Genomic DNA, 25,965 nt, shown 5'->3' on the forward strand with positions numbered 1-25,965 from the left:
GTTCTTTGAAAACTTCCCGGCCAGTAGCTTGATGGTTGTATTGTGACTTCATTATATGTTTAATACTGTGACCTCTATCATTTTATAAATAAAACTGTACACTCATTTCTTATTTAGTCATTTTATTTTGTTATGGTTACTCACAAATGATTTAAAATCCTGATGGTTTTGCAAACACTCGCTCGTTTCACATGAAACATTATGTCCATGTTAATCTGCCAAGTTTTAAGGTACTGATCTGTGAATTTGGAAACCATTTTAGTGCCAAGATGATTTATTTTCAAGGCTAACTCAACAGTAATGTGATTTGTCCCATTGGAAGGATATGCTGGTACATGTAGATGTACAGGAAAGTACTGCTTGTCAGTTTTCTTCTGGATTGTTGAATGTGTTCAAACTGAAGTAAAGAAGAGTATAGGTTATGAAAATGTATTTTTGAATAAAAAACAAAAATATTTTTTAGCCAATAAATATTGTAAGGAAAGTGTTTAAAAGGTAAACCTTTGAAGCTGGCGGAAATGGTCATGTTCTTCCTCGGTGGTGAAGTTGTCAAACCCTGTGCAGGAAGAGAAAAAGGAGAAAATAAGTTCTCTTCCTAAGAACAGCATGTATGAAAACGTGTTGCATTTATATTCTTCAAATTAATTTTATTATATACTAAAAAGGTGCTTTGAAGTTCTAGTGGACTTTTCTTAACGATTCGAAGTATCTCGCTGTACAGATCTCATCTGTGTAGAAGTCTTTTTACATCGACATTGTTTCTATACGATAACGATCATCAAATGTATGCAACTATACAACGCCAGAAGAAAAAGTAACCTCAATTGCACAGATAAGTGCATTACGAACAAACAATGGTGAAATAAAAATGTAAACGGTAAGACAACACAAGAATGCCACACGTTGGCCATGACTTCCAGTTTGCAATCAGGTGTAACGAATGTGAAGGGTATATACCCAGAGATGATATATGAGATGGGAAAAAAATGTATGCAATTTACGAGTCGTGTTAAGCTTTAATAAAAGATTAAAAAAAAAAACAAAAAAAAAAACGGTAAGTGAAAATTGTGTCAAAAATGATATCAACTCGAAGAGAGGGAGAGCTCCTTATTATGCAGGACTACGTGGAAGCATTTCAAAAATGAAATGTCCTCAGTACTTACCATGATAATGAACGCAATAATGCAGTATTACCAGATAAGCTAAAACGGGAAAATCAATACGTGTACTCAGATATCTAAAACATCAAAATTTATATCGAAGCATAGCTTTGATTTACCTACACATCTCAAGGACATCTAGTAACCAATTTGCTTAAATCACTTAGTTTTTAATTCTATTCTGGAAATCCTATTGATATTCCCACATTTTACTTTTCTAAGGATGAAATTCCTGAAAAACCACGCCCCAATTTTGATATTCCAAACAACGGAAGTGAAAAACGATTTACCCTACCTATACTGGATTCTAAAACTTCATGAAAGTCCTTACAAAGATACATGCAGGTTATCTGCTCTACCTAGCCCCTATTATTACTCCTCACAAAAATATTCACTGATCATGATGTAAAAGAGAAACTTCACACTCATTATGCTACAACATATTCATGAAGTGTAAATCAAATATGGATTTTCAAAAACTCCTACAAACTTTTAAACTTTTAAAAATTTTAAAATCGCAATTTTTTAAGACAGTTACATCAAAGCGTATGATTTTTCAACACTTTATACAAACATTCCTCACGATTAAATTAAAGATTAAACTTTCTTGAAGAAAAATGAAATTTAGGAATTTCTTCTCTTGTGACTGATTATTAGAAATTATAGTTAAAAATCATTTTGACATATATACCCTGAGTTTGATACTAAAAAGATGCCTGAGTACATCTGATAATATCTACTTAGTCTTTAGAGATCGTGTCTTCCAACATTCTGTTGGATTTTCACTGGGAACTTATTGTGCGCCTTTAATAGAAGACCTGTTTTTATATTCCTGTGAAGCAGGCTTCATTCAAAACTTCCGCACGAGAACAAGAAAGATCCTGCTTTCAACCCCACATTTAGATCTATCGACAAAGTTTTATCAATTAAATAAAGTTGTTTACTCCATGTATCACGGTGAACTCGAAATAAAAGACACTACAGAGTTCGCAACATCTGTTTCACATTTGGATGATAGACGATAATGGCCAACTAACAATTGAACTATATGACAAACGAGATGATCACTTTTCTATGAAATGTGAAGAAAACGAACAGTAACCATGTTGTAAAGTCCAATAAAACAACACAAGTCGTGAGGAGAGTAAACACGAACTTCTGAAAACATTAGAGGTGGGATCATCTGCCATGGAGGGAAGGAGTAAGCATCCCCTGTCGAGTAAGCATCCCCTGCTGTGTGCCTTTTGTCATGACCGGGTAAACGGGGAAATCCAAAGTCAATTAAATATGGAAAAAAAATGGCCTAACAATATTTATATGAAAGACTTCAGTCAACATTCGACCTAAGAACAACATGGTCATTGTTTCGACCATAGAATTTTCGAAATGTTGACTGTAAATGGGATTGTAGATACCCTTTTATCATCAACTTACTTGTCAGCATTCTGCCTTGGTTTAGAAGTTGAGCTCCTGTATCAAATCAGTTTGGAGAAATAAGCCCCATATGCAGGTGGCAATGGTATTTTGCTTCATCAATAGGGGAAGTTGACGATAGAAAAGTTGAAGTTCACGTTTATCATAAAATTTAGTTGTTAGTTTTCTAGTCAAATATCCAAATATGAAGCAGATGTGCAAGACCCCGCAGGATCTCGTTTATTTCAAATTCAATTGGATATATCGAATCAGCGTATTTAAAAAAAATGAGGAGACAGAATTGTTCATTAATTATGTATTATAAACGTTCACCGATATATCTTAATGTCCAGTTGATTGACTGTATGTTGTTTAACGTCCCATTCAAGATTTTTTTCACTCATAAAGTGAGTCCCGTATGCCGGTGAAGGGCTTAAAATTTAGACCTATACTCTGACTTACAGCCATTGAGCAGTAAGTACTAATATTCTTTTTATCATGCCAACACCTACCGTGACCTGGGACCTCGATCGGTTTATAAGGTCTCATCCGAAAAACCCTAACTTTCACTTCTAATGCCGGACGCTTGGCGAAGGAACAATCACAACCTATGTTAATGTCTTAGGTTTGACGCGGCGCTGGGAACGAGAATCAAACACGGTACTTCCCGATCACACAGCATACCTACCACTAGGATAATGCGGCCGGTTATGTTGAATTGAAGGCTTTTCTTTTCATGTAAAGTTTTTGAATTAATTCTCATACAAAAATGGGTCCGCCAGTAATGGGGCACAATTAGACCCATAAGAATTCTAACACATTTCTTGAAAACCTTGCCCAAGGGTCATGAAGCAGCCTTAGACTTCAGTCAAAATTTCAGTTATTCATATTGATAGGAACTGATTTTTGAAAATTAAAATTAACAGCATGAAAGAGAATTAATAACATTTCAAACTTCATGTGATTTCTATCATAAATATCTAAGATAATTTACAAATTCTGGCTTAAGTCTAAGACTGCCTAATGATCCTAGGGCCTGATCTCCAAAGACTAGATAAATGTTGTCAATGAGGAACTAAAAAAAAATTTTAATATTAGCTTTAGAGTACTTGTGCGTAGAATCAGGATGTTCTTTTCAAACTGCTGACAATACAACTTACGTTATTTAGATATATCAAAGGAAAAATTAAGAGATTGAGCAAGAAAAAGGGCAAAACTATCTATTATGTACAAACGCTTCAACAATGGTTTTCTACATTTCTTTTGTGAAATGAATATGGGACCAACAATAGGAACTTTCAACATAACATCACCGACTTTTGCAGATTGTTAGAAAAATCCCTTTCAAACGTGCAATGGCTTACACCCACAGTAAATGAACATACAATGAGATGGAATGACATTTGGGTGGATCAGGTAGTCCATTTAGGAACACAGCCAAATTGAGACAATGTCCATGATATATACAGAGAGAGAGAGAGAGAGAGAAAGCACAAAGAAATTCACATTTTATAAGGATACCCACTTCCGCCTCCGCCCGGGGTTGAACTCTCGACCTACGGAATCTGTCTCCTAGCAGTACGTACAGGAACAGCGCGCGACCGCTCGGCTATCTAGGCAAGTCTTAAAACTTGCTTTCGATGCCGATGGAATTCTCGCGGCGCCGCCCTACACTTCACAATCATTGAGAATGGAAATGAGATACACTTATATATTTAAACATTAGTTTTATTAGAGGATCGTTACCGATACACATAGACAGGAAAACTGACAGAAAACAAGTAGACTTAGAACAAAGAAAGAACTTTAGGATGCTACAGTTACTACCAGATATTACAGTAATATCAACAGCATACTTATTATAGGAAAAAAATACTAAAAGAAATAATGATAGATAAACGATATCTCTCAGCTTTTCATAGAATAGTAGCAAACCAAGAAACATCAGGTCTCTATCATACAACTTAAATTGATAAATTAACAAAGCTGGTTTATCAAATTGAATAAAATTTTAATCAAATATGGCTTACCAACAGCTCTAGAAACACTAAACTACATCAAGAACAAACAAAAACAAAGCAACACAAGCGATAGCATTTTACAAGCACCAGAGCTTCGTAGGCAGAAGGATAAAACGTACGCTCAACTAGGACCTTAGGTCACCGGCTCAGTTCACAACTATCAAACCTGTTTACTCCGCGACAAAATGTAGTGCACTGCAACCTAAAGTGAAAATAGAATAAATCGCACTACTGTGAAGCTTTTACAGTGTAAAACAACAAACAGAAAATCTATTTTTGTCAAAGGAATAATCATCTGATATGAGGAAAGATACAGAGGGAGCAACATTGACTGCAATATATTGTAAAATATGTTATACAGCAATGGATTACGTAGGGTGACCTGTGGTCTCCCTAATGATATTATTATTCCATGTAAGGCAACAGTATCTATTTAAGACAGTACCTAACCTCTGATCTCCTTATTAATATATCAGGGTAGGCGACCTCCTGTCTCCACATTCGCACATCCAACAGGCAGGGGGAGGAGGTACTGTAGTGTTTTTTTATTTCATAATATACGATTTTCTATTTGAGTAGACTTAAGTAGTTAACTTTTATACTTAGAGTAAATTTTTGTTTATCGCTAGCTATAGGTAGCCTAATGGCGCCCTAATAACATTGGGTGTCTTAGAGGCCTAATCATGTTAGGTGGTAAGAGGCCCTATAACTTGGTGCCCGACACCTAATGGTGGCCTAATCATGTTAGGTAGTAGGAGGCCCTATTATTTGGGTGCCTAATAGAAGCCTAATGGATGCCTAATAGAAGCCTAACTATATTGGGCTGTCGACAGGTATATATACAGGGTGAGAGAATATGTGCGGCAGGCACTTCTCCCCTATTTCTTGATTTACTATGATGTTATGTTGATGTAAATTTCCATAATACAATTCGTTCTACAAAAGCAAAGTGTTGTTCTTATTGATCTATAAAGATCTCAAAATCCTACGCATGTGTTGCGAATAGCACAGGATCCACATAATTTTGTGACTTGTCTGGGGTTTAAGCAGATTTGGATATAATCACAAGCTACATTACCCTCAGTTGCGTTACAATTGGTGGCAGCGGTGGGATCCAGTGAAATTATTCAAGTGCTATATTGGATTAAGCCTACACTGAGCAGGATGGAAACACCAATGATAAGGAGAAGGATAACGCCGAGAAAGGTAGAACAAGATTTTGAAAGTCATTTGAATGACTCTGGAATTGGGAACTCACCAGGGTTTGAGGGAGATGCACTACCCACAGGTCGAGTTGGGCCAGGCACACCTGATTTTCAGGACTGCAGGCCCACAAGTAGCTCGCAGGGTTGCTCTCCTGTAAAATCCGAGTTTCCTATGAGTATCTATAGAGAGAGGAGTGAGTCTAGACCGAGCTTAAAGAGAATCCTTTTCATTTGGTTTCTTTTTGCTTTGGTTGTGTGTTGTTTAATGTACATAGCCTGGACCTATTTTCCATTTAAAGAGATTGTTCAGCGATCTTATGAACACGCAACAATCTCTCTCGCATCCGCCGTGAGTGTAATACTGTTACTGATCATAACAGTATCATGGAAAAATGGGGGAACAAGCTCTGAAGCTGATGACCAGGTAAAAGAAATTTATCAGGGATCGAACTTTGGCTATTTTGGTGGCGAGGCATCTAACAGCCCAAAAGGTACCTATCAGGAACCTAATGTGGTTGGGCATCTGAGGCCTAATGCCCCTAATGTGGGTCAAGGTTCTTCTCTTGGTATAGGGCATAACTTAGAACTGCCGCTTGCTGATGCAACTCCTGTTAGCGGTCCAGTTAAAAGGACCCAGGATGAGATGGGCTCACGGGTAAATGAATATCCAGTTAGGAGGACTTTTTCAGGAACAAACAATGATGTTTGGAATGAATTTTATCAATATTTTGAAAATATTGCTGAGCTGAACTCATGGGGACCAGAGAAGTCTCGTCGAGTGCTGTTGAGTACACTGCGGGGCCAAGCAGAGAGTTACGCCTATGGGATACCCCTTGCAACTCAAAGGGACTATGAACAGCTTAAACAAAAGATGGAGCAGCGATTTGGCCATTCGGCTATGAAGGAACGCTATATAGCTGATGCTAAACTAAGAAAGCGACAATCTGGAGAGTCCTTGAGGGATTTTGGACAAGCGATTGAAGACCTTTACAGGAGGGCTTATCCAGAAAACCCTGACATAGTTGAAGAAAATGCCATTAAGTCATTTTTGGACAAATGTGGACAGTCTGAAGATTTTCGTCTGGCAGTGAAGAGGACCAGGCCTAAGACACTGCAGGAAGCTGTGCTAAATGCTATGCAAGAGGAATGCTTGCGAGTAGGAGAAAGAGAATTGTCGAAGGACCACAAAGTCGTCCACCGACAGATATATGAAATTGGAACTGAGACGGGGGAGAGTAATTTTAAGGTAGCTACCGGTACCGCCAAGCCCCCAAGCGCGGGTGAAGGATTCCCCGGTACCCAAGAAAATCTGAGAAACCCCGAAACTTGTAGATATGGAAGGCTAGGAGGAAGGGGACGCCCTTATTATCCTAAGCACCGAAATGTTCAAACAGGGATACAATAGGTACACAATTCCTCGCGAACCTGCGAATTGTGTTGATAAAGAGAAAAGGCAAGATTTAAACTAAATGCGACTGGTGCGGAAGGCCGGGTATCAGTCGGATTTAAGAGGCCTCAAGGAAATGAAGATTACAAGAAGGAGAGAAAGAAAATATATTGGAAAAAGAGAAGAAAAAGTAAGGTAAATAGCAACCAGGATCATGACATCAAAGATGACGTCATTGAGAAGAACGGAAGTCGGGAGAAGACAGAAATGAAAACACAGCATACCGTAGTTGAAGGTATGCGCAATATGAGGGTTAAAGGAATGCTTGAAGGGACATCTATAGAGTGGAAAATAGATACTGGAGCAAAGCGGACGTTTGTGTCTAAAAAAAACTTTTGACAGCATCTTAGAGAAACCCACTCTAAGTCCTGTTAGTGCCACGTACGTTGTAGCGGATGGACGAACTTTGGATTGTGCTGGAGAGGCTACCATGGTACTAATCTTTGGTGACGATGCTTTTGAGCATCCAGTTATTGTAGGAGGTGTGAAGCATAACCTCCTTGGTGAAGATTTTATTGAAAAGTTTCGTTGTGGATGGGATCACGATGAAAAGAGTTTTATTATAAAAGGGGTCAAAGTACATTTGAGGGGCTCTGATGGAGTAGGGCCTGGAAGAGTGATAGCACTAGAGTCGACAGTTGTCCCAGCTGGTGGTGAAGCCCTGGTTCCTTCTGGACTCACTGGGCGTAATAAAACGAATTCAGGGGAATACCTCGGAGTTCTTACGCCTGAGAGACCTTTCATGGAACGGTATGGGTTAGCTATAGCAAGGACATTGGTTGATTCTAAAAATGCGGTAATCTACGCTAGGATATTTAACCCAAAAGCAGAGGATGTGAAGATCTACCGACATACGCACATAGCGTTATTTACCCCAATTTATAAAGTTGGACCAGTGTTTAAATTACAAACAAGTAATAGCAATATAGAGCAAGTTGAAGTGAAGGATAGTTCGACTATTGACATCCCGGAATATCTACAGAATGTGTACAAAAAGGGATGCGAGCACCTTGATGAAACGCAAGCAAAAGTATTCAAAGAATTCATCATAAGTAAGCAAAATTGTTTTGCAAGACCAGGAGAAGTAGGAAGAACAAATCTTGGGTACCATGAGATAAAACTTCAGGATGAAAAACCTATTCGGGAACCTCCAAGAAGAATTCCATTGCACAAGAGACAAGCTTTAGAGGAGGAAATTAAGAAATTAGAAAAACAGAACCTTATAGAAAAAAGTACAAGTCCCTGGTCATCTCAAATCGTTATGGTGCAGAAAAAGGACAAATCATGGAGGATGTGTGTTGACTATAGGAAGTTGAATGAACAAACCATAAAGGATGCATATCCTTTGACAAGAATTAATGATAATTTAGATTCTCTCAATGGTGCAGAATGGTTTTCCTCCCTAGTTTCAGATATGGCGTACCACCAGGTACCTTTAGCAGAAGGTGACAAGGAAAAAAACTGCTTTTGCCACGCCTAGGGATGGACTGTACCAGTATATCACCATGCCTTTCGGCCTGTGCAATGCAGCAGGTACATTTCAAAGAATTATAGAAAAAGCTCTTACCAATTTGCAGTGGTATGCTGCAGTACTGTATCTGGATGATATTGTAGTATTTGGGAAGACGTTTGAAGAGCATTTTAAGAATTTAAACGAGGTTATGGACCGATTAGCAAAGGCTGGCCTGAAGCTCAAGCCGAAGAAATGCCATTTCCTGAAGAAGAAAATAAGTTTCTTGGGACATGTGGTTTCAAAAGAAGGTATACAGACAGATCCAGAGAAGACAAAGGCAATAGATCAAATTCGAATACCGTCTTCTGTTAAAGAAGTGCGAAGTTTCCTAGGATTAGCCTGCTATTATCGAAAGTTTGTAAAAGATTACTCAAAGATTGCAAAGCCTCTATACGACCTCACTAAGCAAGATAAGAAATATCTCTGGACAGATGATTGCCAAAGAGCGTTTGAAGAACTTAAGTTAAGGTTGACATCAGCACCTATCTTGGCATATCCAAATATGGAAGGAGACGAGTTTATACTTGATACTGATGCTAGTGCCTTTGCTATTGGAGCAGTTTTGTCTCAAAAGCAAGATGGTAAGGAGAGGGTTATAGCCTATGGAAGCAGGACACTTAATAAGCCAGAAAGGAATTATTGTGTTACAAGAAGAGAAATGTTGGCTGTAGTATACTTTACAAGGTATTTCAAGCATTATCTACTAGGGAAAAGGTTTACACTTAGGACTGATCATGGTTCTCTCACATGGCTGAAAAATTTCAAAGAACCTGATGGCCAAATACACAGGTGGATTCAGCAACTTAGTCAGTTTCACATGAAGATAGTGCATAGGCCAGGAAGCAGACATGGAAATGCAGATGCAATGTCAAGGTTAACAGAATTACCAAAAGAAGTATGTAAGCAATGCAAAATGCCGAGTAACTTCATGTATCAAGGACCTACAGAAGTAGACGTTCCATATATGAAAGAGGGACAGCAAGATGATAGAGTGCAAGCTGTGAGTAATGAAGAAGTTTTAGAGGAGGATTCAGAATCTGAAAGTCCTAACTTATTCCCAAATAATGGAAGTAATGGTGGACTAGATGATTCAAATGTGGCTGATGGAATGCCTATTTTGAGGAGAGGTAGAAAGGTAAACAGACCCGCACCTGCGAAACAAAGACTCAGACCCAAGCTCGATCTTAACTACACTACACTGAGAAAGGAGCAAGAGGATGATACAGTAATTGGAAAAATACTTAAGCTGAAAGAGAGCAATGCTGAGAAACCAGAAAAGGATAAAATTATAGCAGAGAGTCCAGAATTTAAATTTTGGTTGTCAAGGTGGGAGATATTGGAGGTGAGAGATGGGGTTCTTTGTATCCTATGGGAAGATAGTTCAAAAAGATGGCGGATCTGTGCCCCAAAATCTATTTTGCATGTTGTAATGTGGCACCTACACGACTCCAAGCTATCAGGACATCAAGGAATTAAGAAAACTGTGGAAAAAGCAAAGATTTGTCCATTTTACTGGTGGGGTATTGTACGAGATATAAGAGAGTATGTGCAGAAATGCGAGATATGTGAGGAACGGAAAGACCCCCCAAACAAAAAGCGTCATTTTCTACAGAAGTATGTTGTAGGCGGCCCATTTGAGAGAATTGCCACGGACCTCGCAGGACCATTCCCAACTACTGAGAGGGGGAATCGCTACATATTAGTAATAGGAGATTATTTTACCAAATTGACGGAAGCGTATCCATTAGAAAATATAACAGCTGAGACTGTAGCTGATGTTTTGTTTCGTGCATGGATAAAAAGATATGGTTGTCCAGCTGAGGTGCACTCCGACCAAGGGAGACAGTATGAAAGTGCTTTATTTCTTGAGTTGTGTCGAATGTTACAGGTTAATAAGACGAGGACAACTCCTCTACATCCAAGGTCGGATGGCATGATAGAGAGGATGAATAGGACCATACAAGACATGCTGTCAAAGTACATAAAGAGTCATCAAAAAGACTGGGATCTACATTTGGATTATATCACCTTGGCATATAATTCAACGCCTCATGAGAGTACTAGTGTATCGCCTCATAAAATGGTATTTGGAAGAGAAATTAAACTACCACTTGACTTTATGGCGAATAATGTAGTTGAAGAGGAAACGTTTGAGACAGATTTTGTGCGGAATTTGAGAGATAACTTGTGCCAGGCTCACGAATTTGCACGCAAGTCCTTGCAGAAATCGTCAGAAAGGCAGAAACAACAGTATGATTTGAAAGTTAGGGAAAAGAGCTATGAGATAGGTCAATTAGTGTGGAGGAACCAGAAAATAGTTACACCAGGAAAAAAACAGAAAATATGCAGGAATTGGAATGGCCCCTGGGTAATAACAAAGAAGATTAGTGAAGTACTCTACAAAATCCAACATAAGGAGGACTTACCTGGAGTTGTCGTCCACGGGGATAATTTAAAAGAATACAAAGGGGAAAAGAAAATTAATTGGTTTAATGGAGGATTTCAGGAAGAAAGTTTGCCTACAGAACTACCAAATTTAGAGGCTTTTAAAGATGCTGACCATTTAGAAAGAAATTGTGAAATAAAATCCAGAAATAAAGACAAATTCGCAGACGCCGAACCGGGACCTAACGCAGACACCGAATTAGAATCGGAGTCGGACGCCGAAATGAGATCGGGTACAGAGTCTGCAATTATTGTAAACAGAAATGCCACGAGGTTTGGAAGAAGTGTAAGAAAGCCCGAAAAATTTAAAGATTATGTTAGTAATGTACAGCTAAAGAATGGATGTTCGGAAATCGGTATTATGTAAATATTGTGGAAAGTTATTTGCTAGCGTGAAAAATCTAAAACGACATGAAAATCAAAGACACAAGAACATTGTCAAAGTGAGGAAGTGCCCCTTAGATAACTGTGGAATTTATACCTTTAGATTAGAATACTTAGTGTCCCACCTGAAGAGATTTCACGGAAAACAGCACAATGATGCTAAGGAAATCGCAAAATTATCGATAATAGAACTTAAAGAGAGAGAGGAAATTAAGGAAATAAATCTGAAGATTCGTGCCCGTCAAAAACAAAGGATGATGGATAGAGAGAATAACAACACATCATTGGTATTAGGGGACGAAGAAGACATTTTGGATATTGACGTGCCAAAAGAGGAACAAGAGACAATAGATTTTGATATACTGGAGGAAGACTGGGTGAATACTCTCTTAGAGGGAATTTCTGGAGAAAAAGAGGAATTAGATGATCATGTGTCAGAAATTTCGAATGAAAGTAAAGAAATCGTGCAACCATTAGAAGAGGACGTGCCAAAAGACAACGAAGAAATAGAGTGTGATCCTGATGAGAATGTTAAACAAGGAGAGCCTTCTTCAGCAACAGATGTATCGGAAGTCGTAGAGACCATCACTATCAATCTAGTAACTACGAGAAGAATAACACCCAATGGTATTTCCATCAGGCGGAATCATCAAATATCTACTTCTAGATTTATCCGACCGGAACAGATTGACTGGATGAATTTCTTTTCCTATCTGCAAAATGAAATACTTGAGTACGCTAAGGAAGAACACGAGAGGGATTGTGACGCGGAAGACTTAGACTAAAAAAAAACTCATTGTGTTCAAGCTAACTCAGGGATCAAGTGACTTTGAAATATATTTTGACATTTGCAAAATTATTAGGGTGCTAACGACATGACTGTATTTTACCATATTATCCATCGTTTTAATATGTTTTTTTTTTTTAAATTGTTCTAGTCAGTTATTTGTACATTGTTTTTTTTTATATTGATCAAGTAAGTTTGTATACGTTTTTTTTTTTAATTGTCTTTGTTTTTTTTTAATGGACAGTGGAAGTCCAATCTTCTTAAGGAGGGACCATTGTAGTGTTTTTTTATTTCATAATATACGATTTTCTATTTGAGTACACTTAAGTAGTTAACTTTTATACTTAGAGTAAATTTTTGTTTATCGCTAGCTATAGGTAGCCTAATGGCGCCCTAATAACATTGGGTGTCTTAGAGGCCTAATCATGTTAGGTGGTAAGAGGCCCTATAACTTGGTGCCCGACACCTAATGGTGGCCTAATCATGTTAGGTAGTAGGAGGCCCTATTATTTGGGTGCCTAATAGAAGCCTAATGGATGCCTAATAGAAGCCTAACTATATTGGGCTGTCGACAGGTATATATACAGGGTGAGAGAATGTGCGGCAGGCACTTCTCCCCTATTTCTTGATTTACTATGATGTTATGTTGATGTAAATTTCCATAATACAATTCGTTCTACAAAAGCAAAGTGTTGTTCTTATTGATCTATAAAGATCTCAAAATCCTACGCATGTGTTGCGAATAGCACAGGATCCACATAATTTTGTGACTTGTCTGGGGTTTAAGCAGATTTGGATATAATCACAAGCTACATTACCCTCAGTTGCGTTACAGTACATTATAGGTCTTGCCCCCCACCCCGCTCGGACTCTTCACTGATCCTTAAAGATAATGGAATAATTATTTGGTAATAAATCATATTAGGTGTCCTCTGGTCTCCCTTTTGAGGTCATACCTCAATAGGCGACCTTATCAGTTTAACACTCTAGTAAACCTCTGGTTAATATTAATCTTACAGAGTAGATGTATGCCCAGTCTTGCAAGGATGGAGGCTGAAGTTCTCCTCCCCTTTCCCTGGAATTTACTCTTATCAAATTCATAAACGAATCAAAACTACTAGTATATTTTCCAAAATAATAAACTTAAAAAACATGGATTCATTGTCAATTGCTTGTGGGATACATATACTGTATATGAAGGAAAAGTTGTCTAATGTCATCCCCATCCAATTACATAAATTTAGAAAATTAATTTGGAGAAATTGTGAAATTGTTGGCTTGCAAAAAAAACAGGGTCTCAATTTTTGTTTGGAGTGAATTTGAAAAATAATTCTTCACATGGAACATTTTTTAAATTGTCTTCTTATAACTTCAAAAGTTTTCCTAATAATGAACAATATAAGATTACCTCTGGTCTACTGTTTCATATACCACTTCGTCTGACCTCTGATATCCTTATTGATGTACAATATAAGACAAACTCATGTTTCCATATTCTTTATGTGGGGAGCAGAGGAAACATAAAGTTTATATGAATAGGGAGACCATAGGTCCCCTTATATTGTACATCATTGGGAGGATCAAAGATCACATTGTATTGTACATCAAAAGAAAGACAAGAGGTCCCCTTATATCCTACATCTATAGGGAGACCAGAGGTCCCCTTACATCCTACATCTATAGGGAGACCAGAGGACACCTTATATTGTACATAATTAGGGGGACCAGAGGTCACCTTATATCCAATATTAATAGGGAGACCAGAGGTCCCCTCATATCCTACATCTTTAGGGAGACCAGAGGACACCTTGTATTGTACATCAATAGGGAACCCAGGGATCATTTGTACATCAACAGGGAGACCAAAGGTCCCCTTATATCCTACATCAGTAGGGAGACCAGAGGACACTTTATATATTACATCAATAGGGAGACCAGAGGTCCCCTATATCGTACACCAACAGGGAGACCAGAGGTCCCCTTATATCCTACATCCATAGGGAGACCAGAGGACACCTTATATTGTACATCAAAAGGGAGACCAGAGATTTCTTATATTGTACACCAATAGGGAGACCAAAGATCCCCTTATACCCTACATCAGTAGGGAGACCAAAGGATACCTTATATTTAACATCAATAGGGAGACCAGAGGTCACCTTATATTGTACATTAGTAGAGAGACCAGAAGTCACATTATATTGTACATGAATACGGAAACCTGGGGTCCCCTTATTTTATTAATCATTGGGGTGACCATATTTCATATAAAAGTGTTTTTAAATACGGAGACCAGATCGCGTCTTATGTTGTACATTATTCAAGAGACCAGAGATCACATAAAGTTGTGTATGAATATGAAGACCAGAGGACACCCTATATTGTTCATCATATGCAGACCACTGGTCACATAAGGCTGTGTATAATATGAATACGGAGACCAGAGGTCCCCTAATATTGTACATCAATAGGGAGACTAGAGGTAACATATATTGTATTGTACATAAATACGGAGACCAGAGGACACCTTATATTGTAAAGAATTAGGGAGACCAGAGGTAACTTATTTTGTACATCGATAGGGAGACCAGAGGACACCTTATATTGTACATAATAAGGGGGACCAGAGGTCACCTTATATTGTACATCAATAGGGAGACAAGAGGTCACTTACTTTGTACATCAATAGGGAGACTAGAGGTAACATATATTGTATTGTACATAAATACGGAGACCAGAGGACACCTTATATTGTAAAGAATTAGGGAGACCAGAAGTAACTTATTTTGTACATCGATAGGGAGACCAGAGGACACCTTATATTGTACATAATAAGGGGGACCAGAGGTCATCTTATATTGTACATCAATAGGGAGACCAGAGGACACTGTATATTGTACATAATTAGGGAGACTAGAGGTAACTTATTTTGTACATCAATAGGGAGAGCAAGGTCACCTTATATTGTAGATCAATAGGAACACCAAAGGTCCCCTTATATCCTACATCATTAGGGAGACCAGAGATCCCCTTATATCCTACATCTCTAGGGAGACCAGAGGACACCTTATATTGTACATCATTAGGGAGACCAGAGGTCACCATATATCCTGCATCAGTAGGGAGACCAGAAGACACCTTATATTGTACATCAATAGGGAAACCAGAGATCACTTATATTGTACATCAATAGGGAGACCAAAGGTCCCCTTATATCCTACATCAGTAGGGAGACCAGAGGACACTTATATTGTACATCAGTAGGGAAACCAGAAGACACCTTATATTTGACATCAATAGGGAGACCAGAGGTCACCTTATATTGTACATTAGTAGGGAGACCACAGGTCCCCTTATATCCTACATCAGTAGGGAGACCAGAAGACACCTTATATTGTACATCAATAGGGAAACCAGAGATCACTTATATTGTACAGCAATAGGGAGACCAAAGGTCCCCTTATATCATCATTAGTAGGGAGACCAGAGGACACCTTATATTGTACATCAATATGGAAACCAGAGGACATCTTCTATTTTACATCAATAGGGAGACCAGAAGTCACCTTATATTGTACATTAGTAGGGAGAACAGAAGTCACATCTATACTTATAAATTAATAAATTTTGCAAATAAACTCCGAAACGGGTGCACCAGAGTTCTTACTTACTCCTCTAACAATACACTAGATACAAGATGATGTCCGTAAACTATATTTATATTTCACTCGCAAAGTAAGTTTCGTACATTAAATTAAAAGTCTACTTTTATTTTCTATAAACAGCCATGAAATAGCAAAAACGTGAGTACGGTGGCGTTTCCGGTTGGCGGATCTAAGTTGCTGGCAATTTTTAATGAAACTGACAACAAGCAATCGTGTATATATTTCATAAAACGTCATCACTGAATTATTCAATCAAAACTTGATTTAAATGATATTAAAGGAAATAAGTTGTGATAACCGATTAAAAAGGGAAATTGTAAATTATTTTCGTCATTCACCGATCTTAATATTGACGGAAGCTTCTAGAACATCATATAGCATCGAGCCCGATGTTTAAAAAAACGAGGTGCATATAGCTGCATAACATAAAAAAAGGCTTTTGTGTGATTGGTCATTGAAATAATGGTAAATCATTGATAACACTAAAAGTTGTGAATATATTTATATATCGAAAGACTATTACCTATATATATATATATATATATATATATATATATATATATATATATATATATATATATATATATATATATATATATATATATATATGTAGTAGGTTTTCCTAATAAATTTATCGGTAAAATTTGTAACATGAAACATTTTTTGAAACATTTCTATATTCCTTACGGAGAGCATCGTGGCAACGAACCCGAAGTACAATTTGTACTTCGTAATAAACTTGCTTACATGTAAAGAGAAAATTAATGAATAAGGTATTGTTCAAAAACAATTAAGATGTATTTTGTGCTTTAATCAATGCATTTCATTTTTTTTCTGAAAACAGTCTTTTGTATCAAATACTATTCATAGGGCGTTAAAAGCTAATTTTACACAAGTACTTGAGTCTTGGTTGATAAATATGTATGTACCTTATTGATATGTAAAAAAAGTAAAGTACATTATTTACATATCAGTAAGGTACAAGCATATTTATAAACAAAGACCCAAGTACCTGTGAATTTTGACCCCCCACCAATCAATTTATCAGTAAAATGTGCATATTCCCTGCTTTTATTCTTGACGGAAATGAAATAAGAGCATCTGAAGTACAATATCCATAACATAGTATAAGAGGTTTCAAAAATGTTAATTTTCAAGTTTTTACAAGGGGGGGGGGGGGGACGTACATCTACTTCATGCGGGAATTTGAACAAAGTATTTCTTCCTGCTATAATCCTGTAGGCTGTCAGTAGAACCTAAATATTTTCTGTCGGTAGTAGTATGAATTCAATTCCCCGCGCTTGCGCGGGATTTCATCTAGTTATATTGTACATGAATACGGAGATCTGGGGTCCCCTTATTTTGTTAATCGTTGGGGAGACCATATTTTACATAAAAGTGTTAATGAATACGGAGACCAGAGGTCATCTTATGGTGTATATTATTCAGAGACCAGAGGTCACATAAAGTTGTGTATGAATATGAAGACCAGAGAACATCTTATATTGTTCATCATTTGCAGACCATTGATCACATAAGGCTGTGTTTAATATGAATATGGAGACCAGAGGTCCCCATATGGTGTACTTCATTAGGGTGACCAGAGGTCCCCTTATATTGTACAACCTTGGGAGACCAGAGGTCACCTTATATTTTACATTAATAGGGAAATCAAAGGTCACCTAATATTGTACATCAATAGGGAGACCAGGGGTCACCTTATATTGTACATCAATAGGGAGACTAGAGGTCAACTTATATTGTACATAAATACGGAGACCAGAGGACACCTTATAGTGTACATCATAAGGGATTCCAAAGGTCACTTTAAATTGTACATCAATAGGGAGACCAGAGTTCACCTGATATTATACATCAATAGGGAGACCAGGGGTCACCTAATATTGTACATCAATAGGGAGAGCAGAGGTCACCTTATGTTGTATATCAGTAGGCTTATGTTGGACTTCATTGTGGAGACCAAAGGTTACCTTATGTTGATCATTAGAGAGACCAGAGGTCACATAGAGTCTATACAAATGCCAAGACCAGAGGTCCTCTTATATAAAACATAATTAGGGAGACAATGCAGAGGTCACGTAAAGTTGTGAATGAATACGGAGACCAGAGGTCTTCATATATTGTACATTACAATGTTATAGGGAGACCAGATATCACAAAAAGTTTATGTGGATGCAGAGATCAGGCTTCTACGATACTAGACTTTGTTTAACTAAAAGACAACTCAAAAACAAAATAAAGGCAATAATTATGGAAATAAGCTTCTGAACATTTAATCATGTGAAGAAAAAATTACTTCTTTCAGTCCATAATTTCTCATATCTTACATAAACAAAGATTGCAACAGTTCTTTTATATCATAACACAAATAAAGATTATGAAATATGTGGAGATAACGAACAGTATTCGAGCTCAAAAGTCCATTAAACCTTACAAAATAGGAGCGGAGCAAACACGGACCTCCTAAATATCAGAGGTGGGATCAGGTGCCACGGAGGAGTGAGCATCCTATGCCGACCGGTCACACTCGCCGTGTGCTCCTTATCATGTTCTGGAAAAAAACGGAAAAATCCGTGGACAACTCAGTGTGTGAATAATGGGCTAACAATCAGTTTGAAAAAAGTCAGTCAGCATTTGACTATATTGCCAACAAGGTCATTGTATCGACCATAGAACTTACGAAATGATAACTTTAAACGAGACTACTGATATTCTTGCTTCATCAACTTCTTTGTCAATAACTTACCTCGTTTTAAAAATTGTTCATACGTAGAACATGCTCTTCCGTATTGCATCAACTGAGAGATATCATTATGGAGACCAGAGATCAACTTATAAAGTACATTGATAGGGAAACAAGATGTTCAATATAAAGTAATCTCTGGTCTCCCTAATTATGTACAAAATAAGGTGTCCACTGGTCTCCCTATTGATGTACAATATAAGTTGACCTCTGGTCTCCCTAATTATGTACATTATACAGTGTCCTCTGGTCTCCCTATTAATGTACAATATAAGGTGACCTCTGGTCTCCCTAATTATGTACATTATACAGTGTCCTCTGGTCTCCCTATTAATGTACAATATAAGATGACCTCTGGTCTCCCTAATTATGTACAATATAAGGTGATCTCTGGTCTCTGGTCTCCCTAACAAAATAAGTTACCTCTGGTCTCCCTAATTATGTACAATATACAGTGTCCTCTGGTCTCCCTATTAATGTACAATATAAGATGACCTCTGGTCCCCCTAATTATGTACAATATAAGGTGACCTCTGGTCTCCCTATCGATGTACAAAATAAGTTACCTCTGGTCTCCCTAATTCTTTACAATATACGATGTCCTCTGGTCTCCGTATTTATGTACAATATAAGGTGACCTCTAGTCTCTCTATTGATGTACAAAATAAGTGACCTCTTGTCTTGCTATTGATGTACAATATAAGGTGAACTCTATTCTCCCTATTGATGTATATAATAAGGTGACCTCTTGTCTCCCTCTTGGTGTACAATATACAATATAAGGTGACCTCTTGTCTCCCTATTGATGTACAATATAAGGTGACCTCTGGTCTCTCTTATTATGTACAATATAGGGTGTCCTCTGGTCTCCCTTATTATGTACAATATACGGTGACCTCTGGTCTTCCAATTGATGAACTATATAAGGTAACCTTTGGTCTCCCTATTAACTACAATATAAGGTGTCCTATGGTCTCTATATTGATGCACAAAATAAGTGACCTCTGGTCGACCTATTGATATACAATATAAGGTGACCTATGGTCTCCCTATTGATATACAATATAAGGTGATTTGTGGTCTCCCTAATTATGTAAAATATAAGGTCACCACTGGTCTCCCTATTGATGTTCAAAATGAGTTACCTCTGGTTTCCCTATTGATGTATAAAATAAGTGACCTCTGGTCTCTCTAATTCTGTACAATATAAGGTGTCCTCTGGTCTCCCTATTGATGTACATAATAAGTGACCTCTGGTCTCCCTATTGATGTATAATATAAGGTGACCTCTGGTCTCCCTATTGATGTACAAAACATGTTACCTCTTGTCTCTATAATTATGTACAATATACAGTGTCCTCTGGTCTCCCTATTGATGTACAAGATAAGGTAGCCTCTGGTATCCGTTTGATGTGCAATAGAAGGTGACCTCAGGTCTCCCTATTGATGTACAATATAAGGTGATCTCTAGTTTCCGTTTTGATATGAAACATTAGTTTACCACTGGTCTCCACATTGGTGGTATCTGGTGACTGTTTTGCACACTCTTGTCTCCTTATTGATATATAATACCTGATGACCTCCGGTCTCCGCATTGATATGACACATAATTTTATCATTCCATATGCAAGATATTGCTCAAAGCAGGCTTATGACAATAAATTTGATGTGACCAGGGATGATCCCTCCTACGCATCTGATCCTATCTCTTGAACTTAGGGATATGTGTGTTATACTCTGTTTTCAATTTCCTTTGTTAATAGGATTTTTGAGATCAATCTCTGTTTGTTATCTCAACCTTTTTATTTCAATTGTTCACTATATGTTTGTAGTTGAAAATCAGTTAATTTAAAAACAAATTCAGGATATTAAAACTTAATTTGAACTTAATTTTATTTTCAATTAAAGTTCTTAAAGTCTGTGGATTTTCCTTTTTCTATAGCAAAAGAGGTAACCTTTATTTGTATTATGATATAAAATAACCTTTATTTGTGTTATGATAAAAGAACTGGTGTACTCTTTGTTTAAGTAAGATAGGAGAAATTATAGAGTGAAAGAAATATTTTATTCTTCACACGATTACATGTATTAAGAAGCTTATTTTCATACTTTTTGCCTTTATCTTTTTTCGTTGTCTTTTAGTTAAGCAGAGTTAAGAATAGTAGATTACTGATGATATTACTGAACCATAAACCTAAATTGAACACTTTAGGTCTATGACTGAACGAATGAAGAAGTCTTCATTTCCCTGTGTGCAATTTTTGACACAGTAACAAATACATTGATTCTCAAACTGCTGATAATAATACATGTTTTGTTTGATAAAGTTAAGCAGTGAAACATTTGTGAAAAGGGGGGGGGGGGTGCGACACCGAGCCTTAATTATGACATCAACTTGTCATGTTTTAATGTTTAAAAAATTACCTTCTGTCTCTTCTAGTCTATTAGAAAGATCTATATAAAGGTGGTACTATAATTGTATTGGAGTAAGACAGAAAAAAAATGTTTTTTAAAAATAAATTTCAATCAAAATATAGGGTGACCTGAGGTCACCATATTGATACAGATGAATTTACTTTTGTGCCTTTAATCCCTGAAGAGTTCATATAATGTTTTATTACTAGGCAAAATGACGAACTATTTGCGGGTGACCCGAGGTCCTAGTTGAGCGTACGTTTTATCCTCCTGCGCTTCGTAGAGGAAGAAAAAACATTGTAATTCTTTGCGCTAGAAAACATCAAACCTGGACATAAAAGTGAGATTAATGACAGGCACCTACCAACTAGTTTAGAAATAAGAAAGAAAGTAAGTCTATATGTATACTCTGTAAAGAAGAAACAGGTATTAACGAAATTCATTTTATGAAAAAAAAAAAACAATTAAAAGAGTTTTATATGGATATAATACGTAATCTAATCATCGAGAATACAAACAATAACATAAACATTGAATTTTTAACAAACAGGGAAAAACATATACGCAGTATTAGACTGTAGCCATTGCATATATATCGGAAACGAATTTATAAAAAACATCCTGAACAAATTCATATGGTACCTGAATTTAGGGGGGAAACATGTCGAGACTTTTTGCCCTACACCAGTCAAGATCGAATACAAATAAAACTTTATTTAAAGGAGTTTGAATTATCATATTTGATTCTTTTTTACTCATGAAAAGTTATTCGTATATGTAGAATTATCCCTTTTTAATAAGTTTAAATTCCTAGCCCTATTTTATCTGATGTAATTTATATTTTTAAACGTCTTTTGCTTTTTTTTCTATTTTAAGATTTGTTTAGGTTAATAAAATACAGAAACAAATCAGTAGAGCTGTATATGCATCACTGTTTTAACCTACATGTACCTACAACTATCTTAAATTTTGAAATAAGCAATATATAGTTTTTAATACTGTGACCTGACGGACATTTATAAGGTCTTATCTAAATGCTTAAATATATAGGGTTAAGGTCATCTATTCATGGACTTCCCAAGACGAAAGAAAGAATATGCTCTATAGTTCATGTACATACAAAAATGAAAACGAGAGCCAGACATTAACAAATTGTCTACATTGACCATAACTGTGAACGCCAGCTATTGAAGTAGATTCAAACGATTCAGTTATAAAACGATAAAGTTTTTTTTTTATCAGTTTGTGTATTTGCCACTGGAAACTGTTTTGCAAACGTGATCAAGAAAGTATCTTAAGTGAGATACATGAAACGTGTATTTGGTTTGGAAGTGAATAGAAACAGCATCCTTGTTATGAAGGCATTATTACCTTCATCTTTGAGTACATTTTTTTGGTTGGAATTTTTTTTAAAATTGATCAAAGAAATTTTACATGCATAATAAGAATGGTTTTCAAATACAAAGAATAGGATTTAACAATATCCGCCAAATTTAAGGGTAGTATACCTTGTAGACCCAAATTCGCCAGATATGTGACCCACGAGAAAATCCTGCTAGTTGGGTATATAAAATGGAGAAACTTTCAGATTACTTTTAACTTTTACGGTAAAAGAATTGTGATAAGGTCATGAGGATTCCTGGAGAATATCTATGACCTAGCATTGTTTTGGGTAATTTTAGTCCCCGTAGGCCTCGGTAGTTTGGAGATTAATCAATGGTACATAACCCTATTTTACACAGCTCAGTACAAGTATAGAGAACAACATTTACAGTACCTTTAGTTGTTTTTCCAAGACCCAAAACTTCCAAACTCTCCATACTTCCTTTTCTCTCAGCTTCAACAAATTCCTTGCTGTAAAATTACAGCAAACCATAATTTATACTTTTCAATTGCTCTCTCTCTCTCTCTCTCTCTCTCTCTCTCTCTCTCACGTATCAGCAATATTTCAAAATTCGAACTATGAGTGCATTAAATGCAAGAACAAAAACCTGTTCCTAAGCACTGGGGTGCTAAAAGCTACTTACATTTTTTCTTGTAGGGCCTTTTCTGCAATTAAAATAAAGTTAAAAAATATATATATGCATATATTGCAAGGGTTTGAAACAGAGCTACATACCTATCAGGCCCGTAGGAAGCAATTTCACTTTGAGGGGGCACAACCATACATTAGTAAATACTTACGCTTGTATCGTGTTTGACACATGTAGATGATCCCGACCACTAGAAACAGAAATATGAACCCCCCTATACCACCTCCTACAATCTCCACGGCCCTAGACTGCCACACTGAAACTATACAGAAATTATATAGGATTTATTGTCCTCTGCTTTTATCCATTTCAACAGAGATGATAACAACCATACATGACTGAAACTACATAGACAGTATAAATTAAAGAATTTAAGGTTCTTTTACTTAAAGATTGGTTTCAACCCTTGGGTTTCTTCTGAATTATAGTACATTTGTTCAGTTTTTACCAATGCATGTAAAACTGGAAATATGACAATTCCATTACACACTTTTCTTTGCAAGAAAAGCGGGTTGATATTTACCGAAAGAAAGTACCTTTATTTGGACGGAACACTTTTATGGAGAACTCATAGGTAGCGTATCCATAAGAATTGTTGATGCACAGAATGTATTCCCCTGTCCAGGTAGACGTAATGTTATTTAGACGTATGTATGCTGTGTACACAGGCACGTCTTTAGAAATCGCTATATCATCAGAAAACGACATAACCGTCCTGTTGAATTCAACATCAAATTGAAGTTGGTTTCTGTTGTTAGACTCTACGATGGTAAGAGATTGAAGAGGAGGGGGAGAACTGGCTATTGTAATATTAAACAGAATAGACTGCCCTTCGGCGACATGGAATGATTTCCGCCTATCCGGTAAAATTAAAAGTGGTGCACCTGGTTTGAATGAAAAGAAAATTATCCTAAATTTGTCCTTGCCAACAAACTGGTCATAAAAGCAATAGATAACATATTTTGGAAATAAAACATTTAATACAATTATATGAGACAGTATTAAAATGCTTTATGTTTAAAAAAGAAGTAATTTTATTTTTAGAAACTCTTTTTGCAACCGAAAACGAGAAATACATTTTTTTAAAATAAATTTCACTGCCTGAACTATCTTGCGTAAAGAGACATAGGAAAAAAAAGCGGTAACAACAACGAACACGCTTATAATGAACTCACGCTTACAGCCAAGGGATTGTTTTAAACGTATTATAAACATTGGATCACAACAATTCAACAACCTTCGTTCATGACACTTCGCTATAAGCGTGTTTTACTGTATACAAGCTTTATCAAATGTGTTGATCTCACCTTGAACGTCTAGATGAACTGTTTTTGTCAGATTTTTCCTTCCGTTCTGGGTTGTATTAGTATCACATGACTGGTACTTGATGACACAAATATAACTTCCTGTGTCCGCATAGGAAACACTTTTGAAGAAGAGAGTAGTTTTATTGCTGACAATACTGTCAGATCCACGTCTGTACCAGCGTTTCTGTACGTCTTTCATGGCCCCCCTTGCTATGCAGTTTAGTTCTGTACTCTCCGATGTGTTCACGACAGTTACATTAGATGAGTCGTATATCTCTACCAAGTACAAGTTTTTATAAATTCCCTAATGTTTTAACATTATCATCTGAGCTGTAAAAGGGTTATCATTGTTTATCTAACTCTATTTTTAGGCGAATCATGCGATATGTAATTATACAACTACATATTGTATCTGGGAATTAAATGCCGTTATACATTGAAAATAAAAACATTCAAACCTGGAATTGTAGATATATTTGTAATTGATGTGCCATTGAGTATTTTTTGGTTTTCATGGCAACCATCACTCACTGCCTCAAAAGTTCTGGTAGAATCCACAGGAAAATTTACTGGAGTGTTGTCAATTGAGACTGTAAACGATAGGGAATCGTTGTAAATTGTTACAGAACAGGTGTCAACAGATGAGGAGGTCACGTATAATACACAGCTCTCAGTATAGGCTATATGTAGTCAAACTTGGAATTTAAAACAATAAATTGTAAGATTTTTAAAATCCTTAATTCATTACAGATTTACTGTAGCAAAAACTGGGCAGATTCAAAGAAAGGCATAGGGGACGTATGTCTCAATTCTGCCACTAGATTACTTGTAAAAGTGAAAGTAATGTGTACTGCATAAATATTTAAATTAGTTACTCACATGTATAAACACTAATTTTTATTGTTTCTCGAGAATCAATGATAAATATTAATAACTAATTTTATATTCCAGAGAAAGCCTTAAAACATCAAGTTATCATAGTTTCACTACAAGCAACTTTTAGCGCCATAAAAAAAAATCATTACGGGGGGGGGGGGGGGGGGGTCTCATTACACCAACTATATACAAAAACCTAGATCCACCAGCGGAAAATCACAAAAAAAGACAACGTGAGACAAATATTAAAAACATAGGTTTTACCTGTGATGGGTTCGCAAAACACTGATGTCCAGACAATACAAAGCATCTGCATCAAGAAAAATAAATACATTTTTATTTTGGTATTTTCCAATCAATTACATTGTATAGAAGGAAGGATATACATCTGTTTGTCATGACCGGGAAATGAACGCATTACGAGGTTCCAGTTCCTTTTGCAAGATAGTGCAATTAAAATTATAATGTCAGCTATGTAAAACATAGGGTTATTTATTATAAGAGGTAATTTTTGAAAGAACTTAAGTTGA

General features: G+C 36.6%; 1 protein-coding gene across 1 annotated transcript; it reads right to left on the reverse strand.

Moving 5' to 3' along the window:
* Positions 1-199: 199 nt before the first annotated feature.
* LOC133196096 (kin of IRRE-like protein 3) lies at positions 200-24,758 on the reverse strand. The gene is made up of 7 exons (XM_061332037.1): positions 24,560-24,758; positions 23,789-24,136; positions 23,404-23,514; positions 23,247-23,268; positions 22,997-23,073; positions 502-556; positions 200-397 (listed from the first exon to the last, which is right to left on the reverse strand). The coding sequence occupies exons 1-7, from the start codon at positions 24,756-24,758 to the stop codon at positions 364-366; spliced, it is 846 nt and encodes a 281-aa protein (XP_061188021.1). The 3' UTR covers positions 200-363.
* Positions 24,759-25,965: the final 1,207 nt, after the last annotated feature.

Source organism: Saccostrea echinata, unplaced genomic scaffold, assembly GCF_033153115.1.
Source record: "Saccostrea echinata isolate AGI-Se365-2 ecotype Australia unplaced genomic scaffold, CSIRO_AGI_Sech_v1 ptg000030l, whole genome shotgun sequence".
Taxonomy (NCBI): domain Eukaryota; kingdom Metazoa; phylum Mollusca; class Bivalvia; order Ostreida; family Ostreidae; genus Saccostrea; species Saccostrea echinata.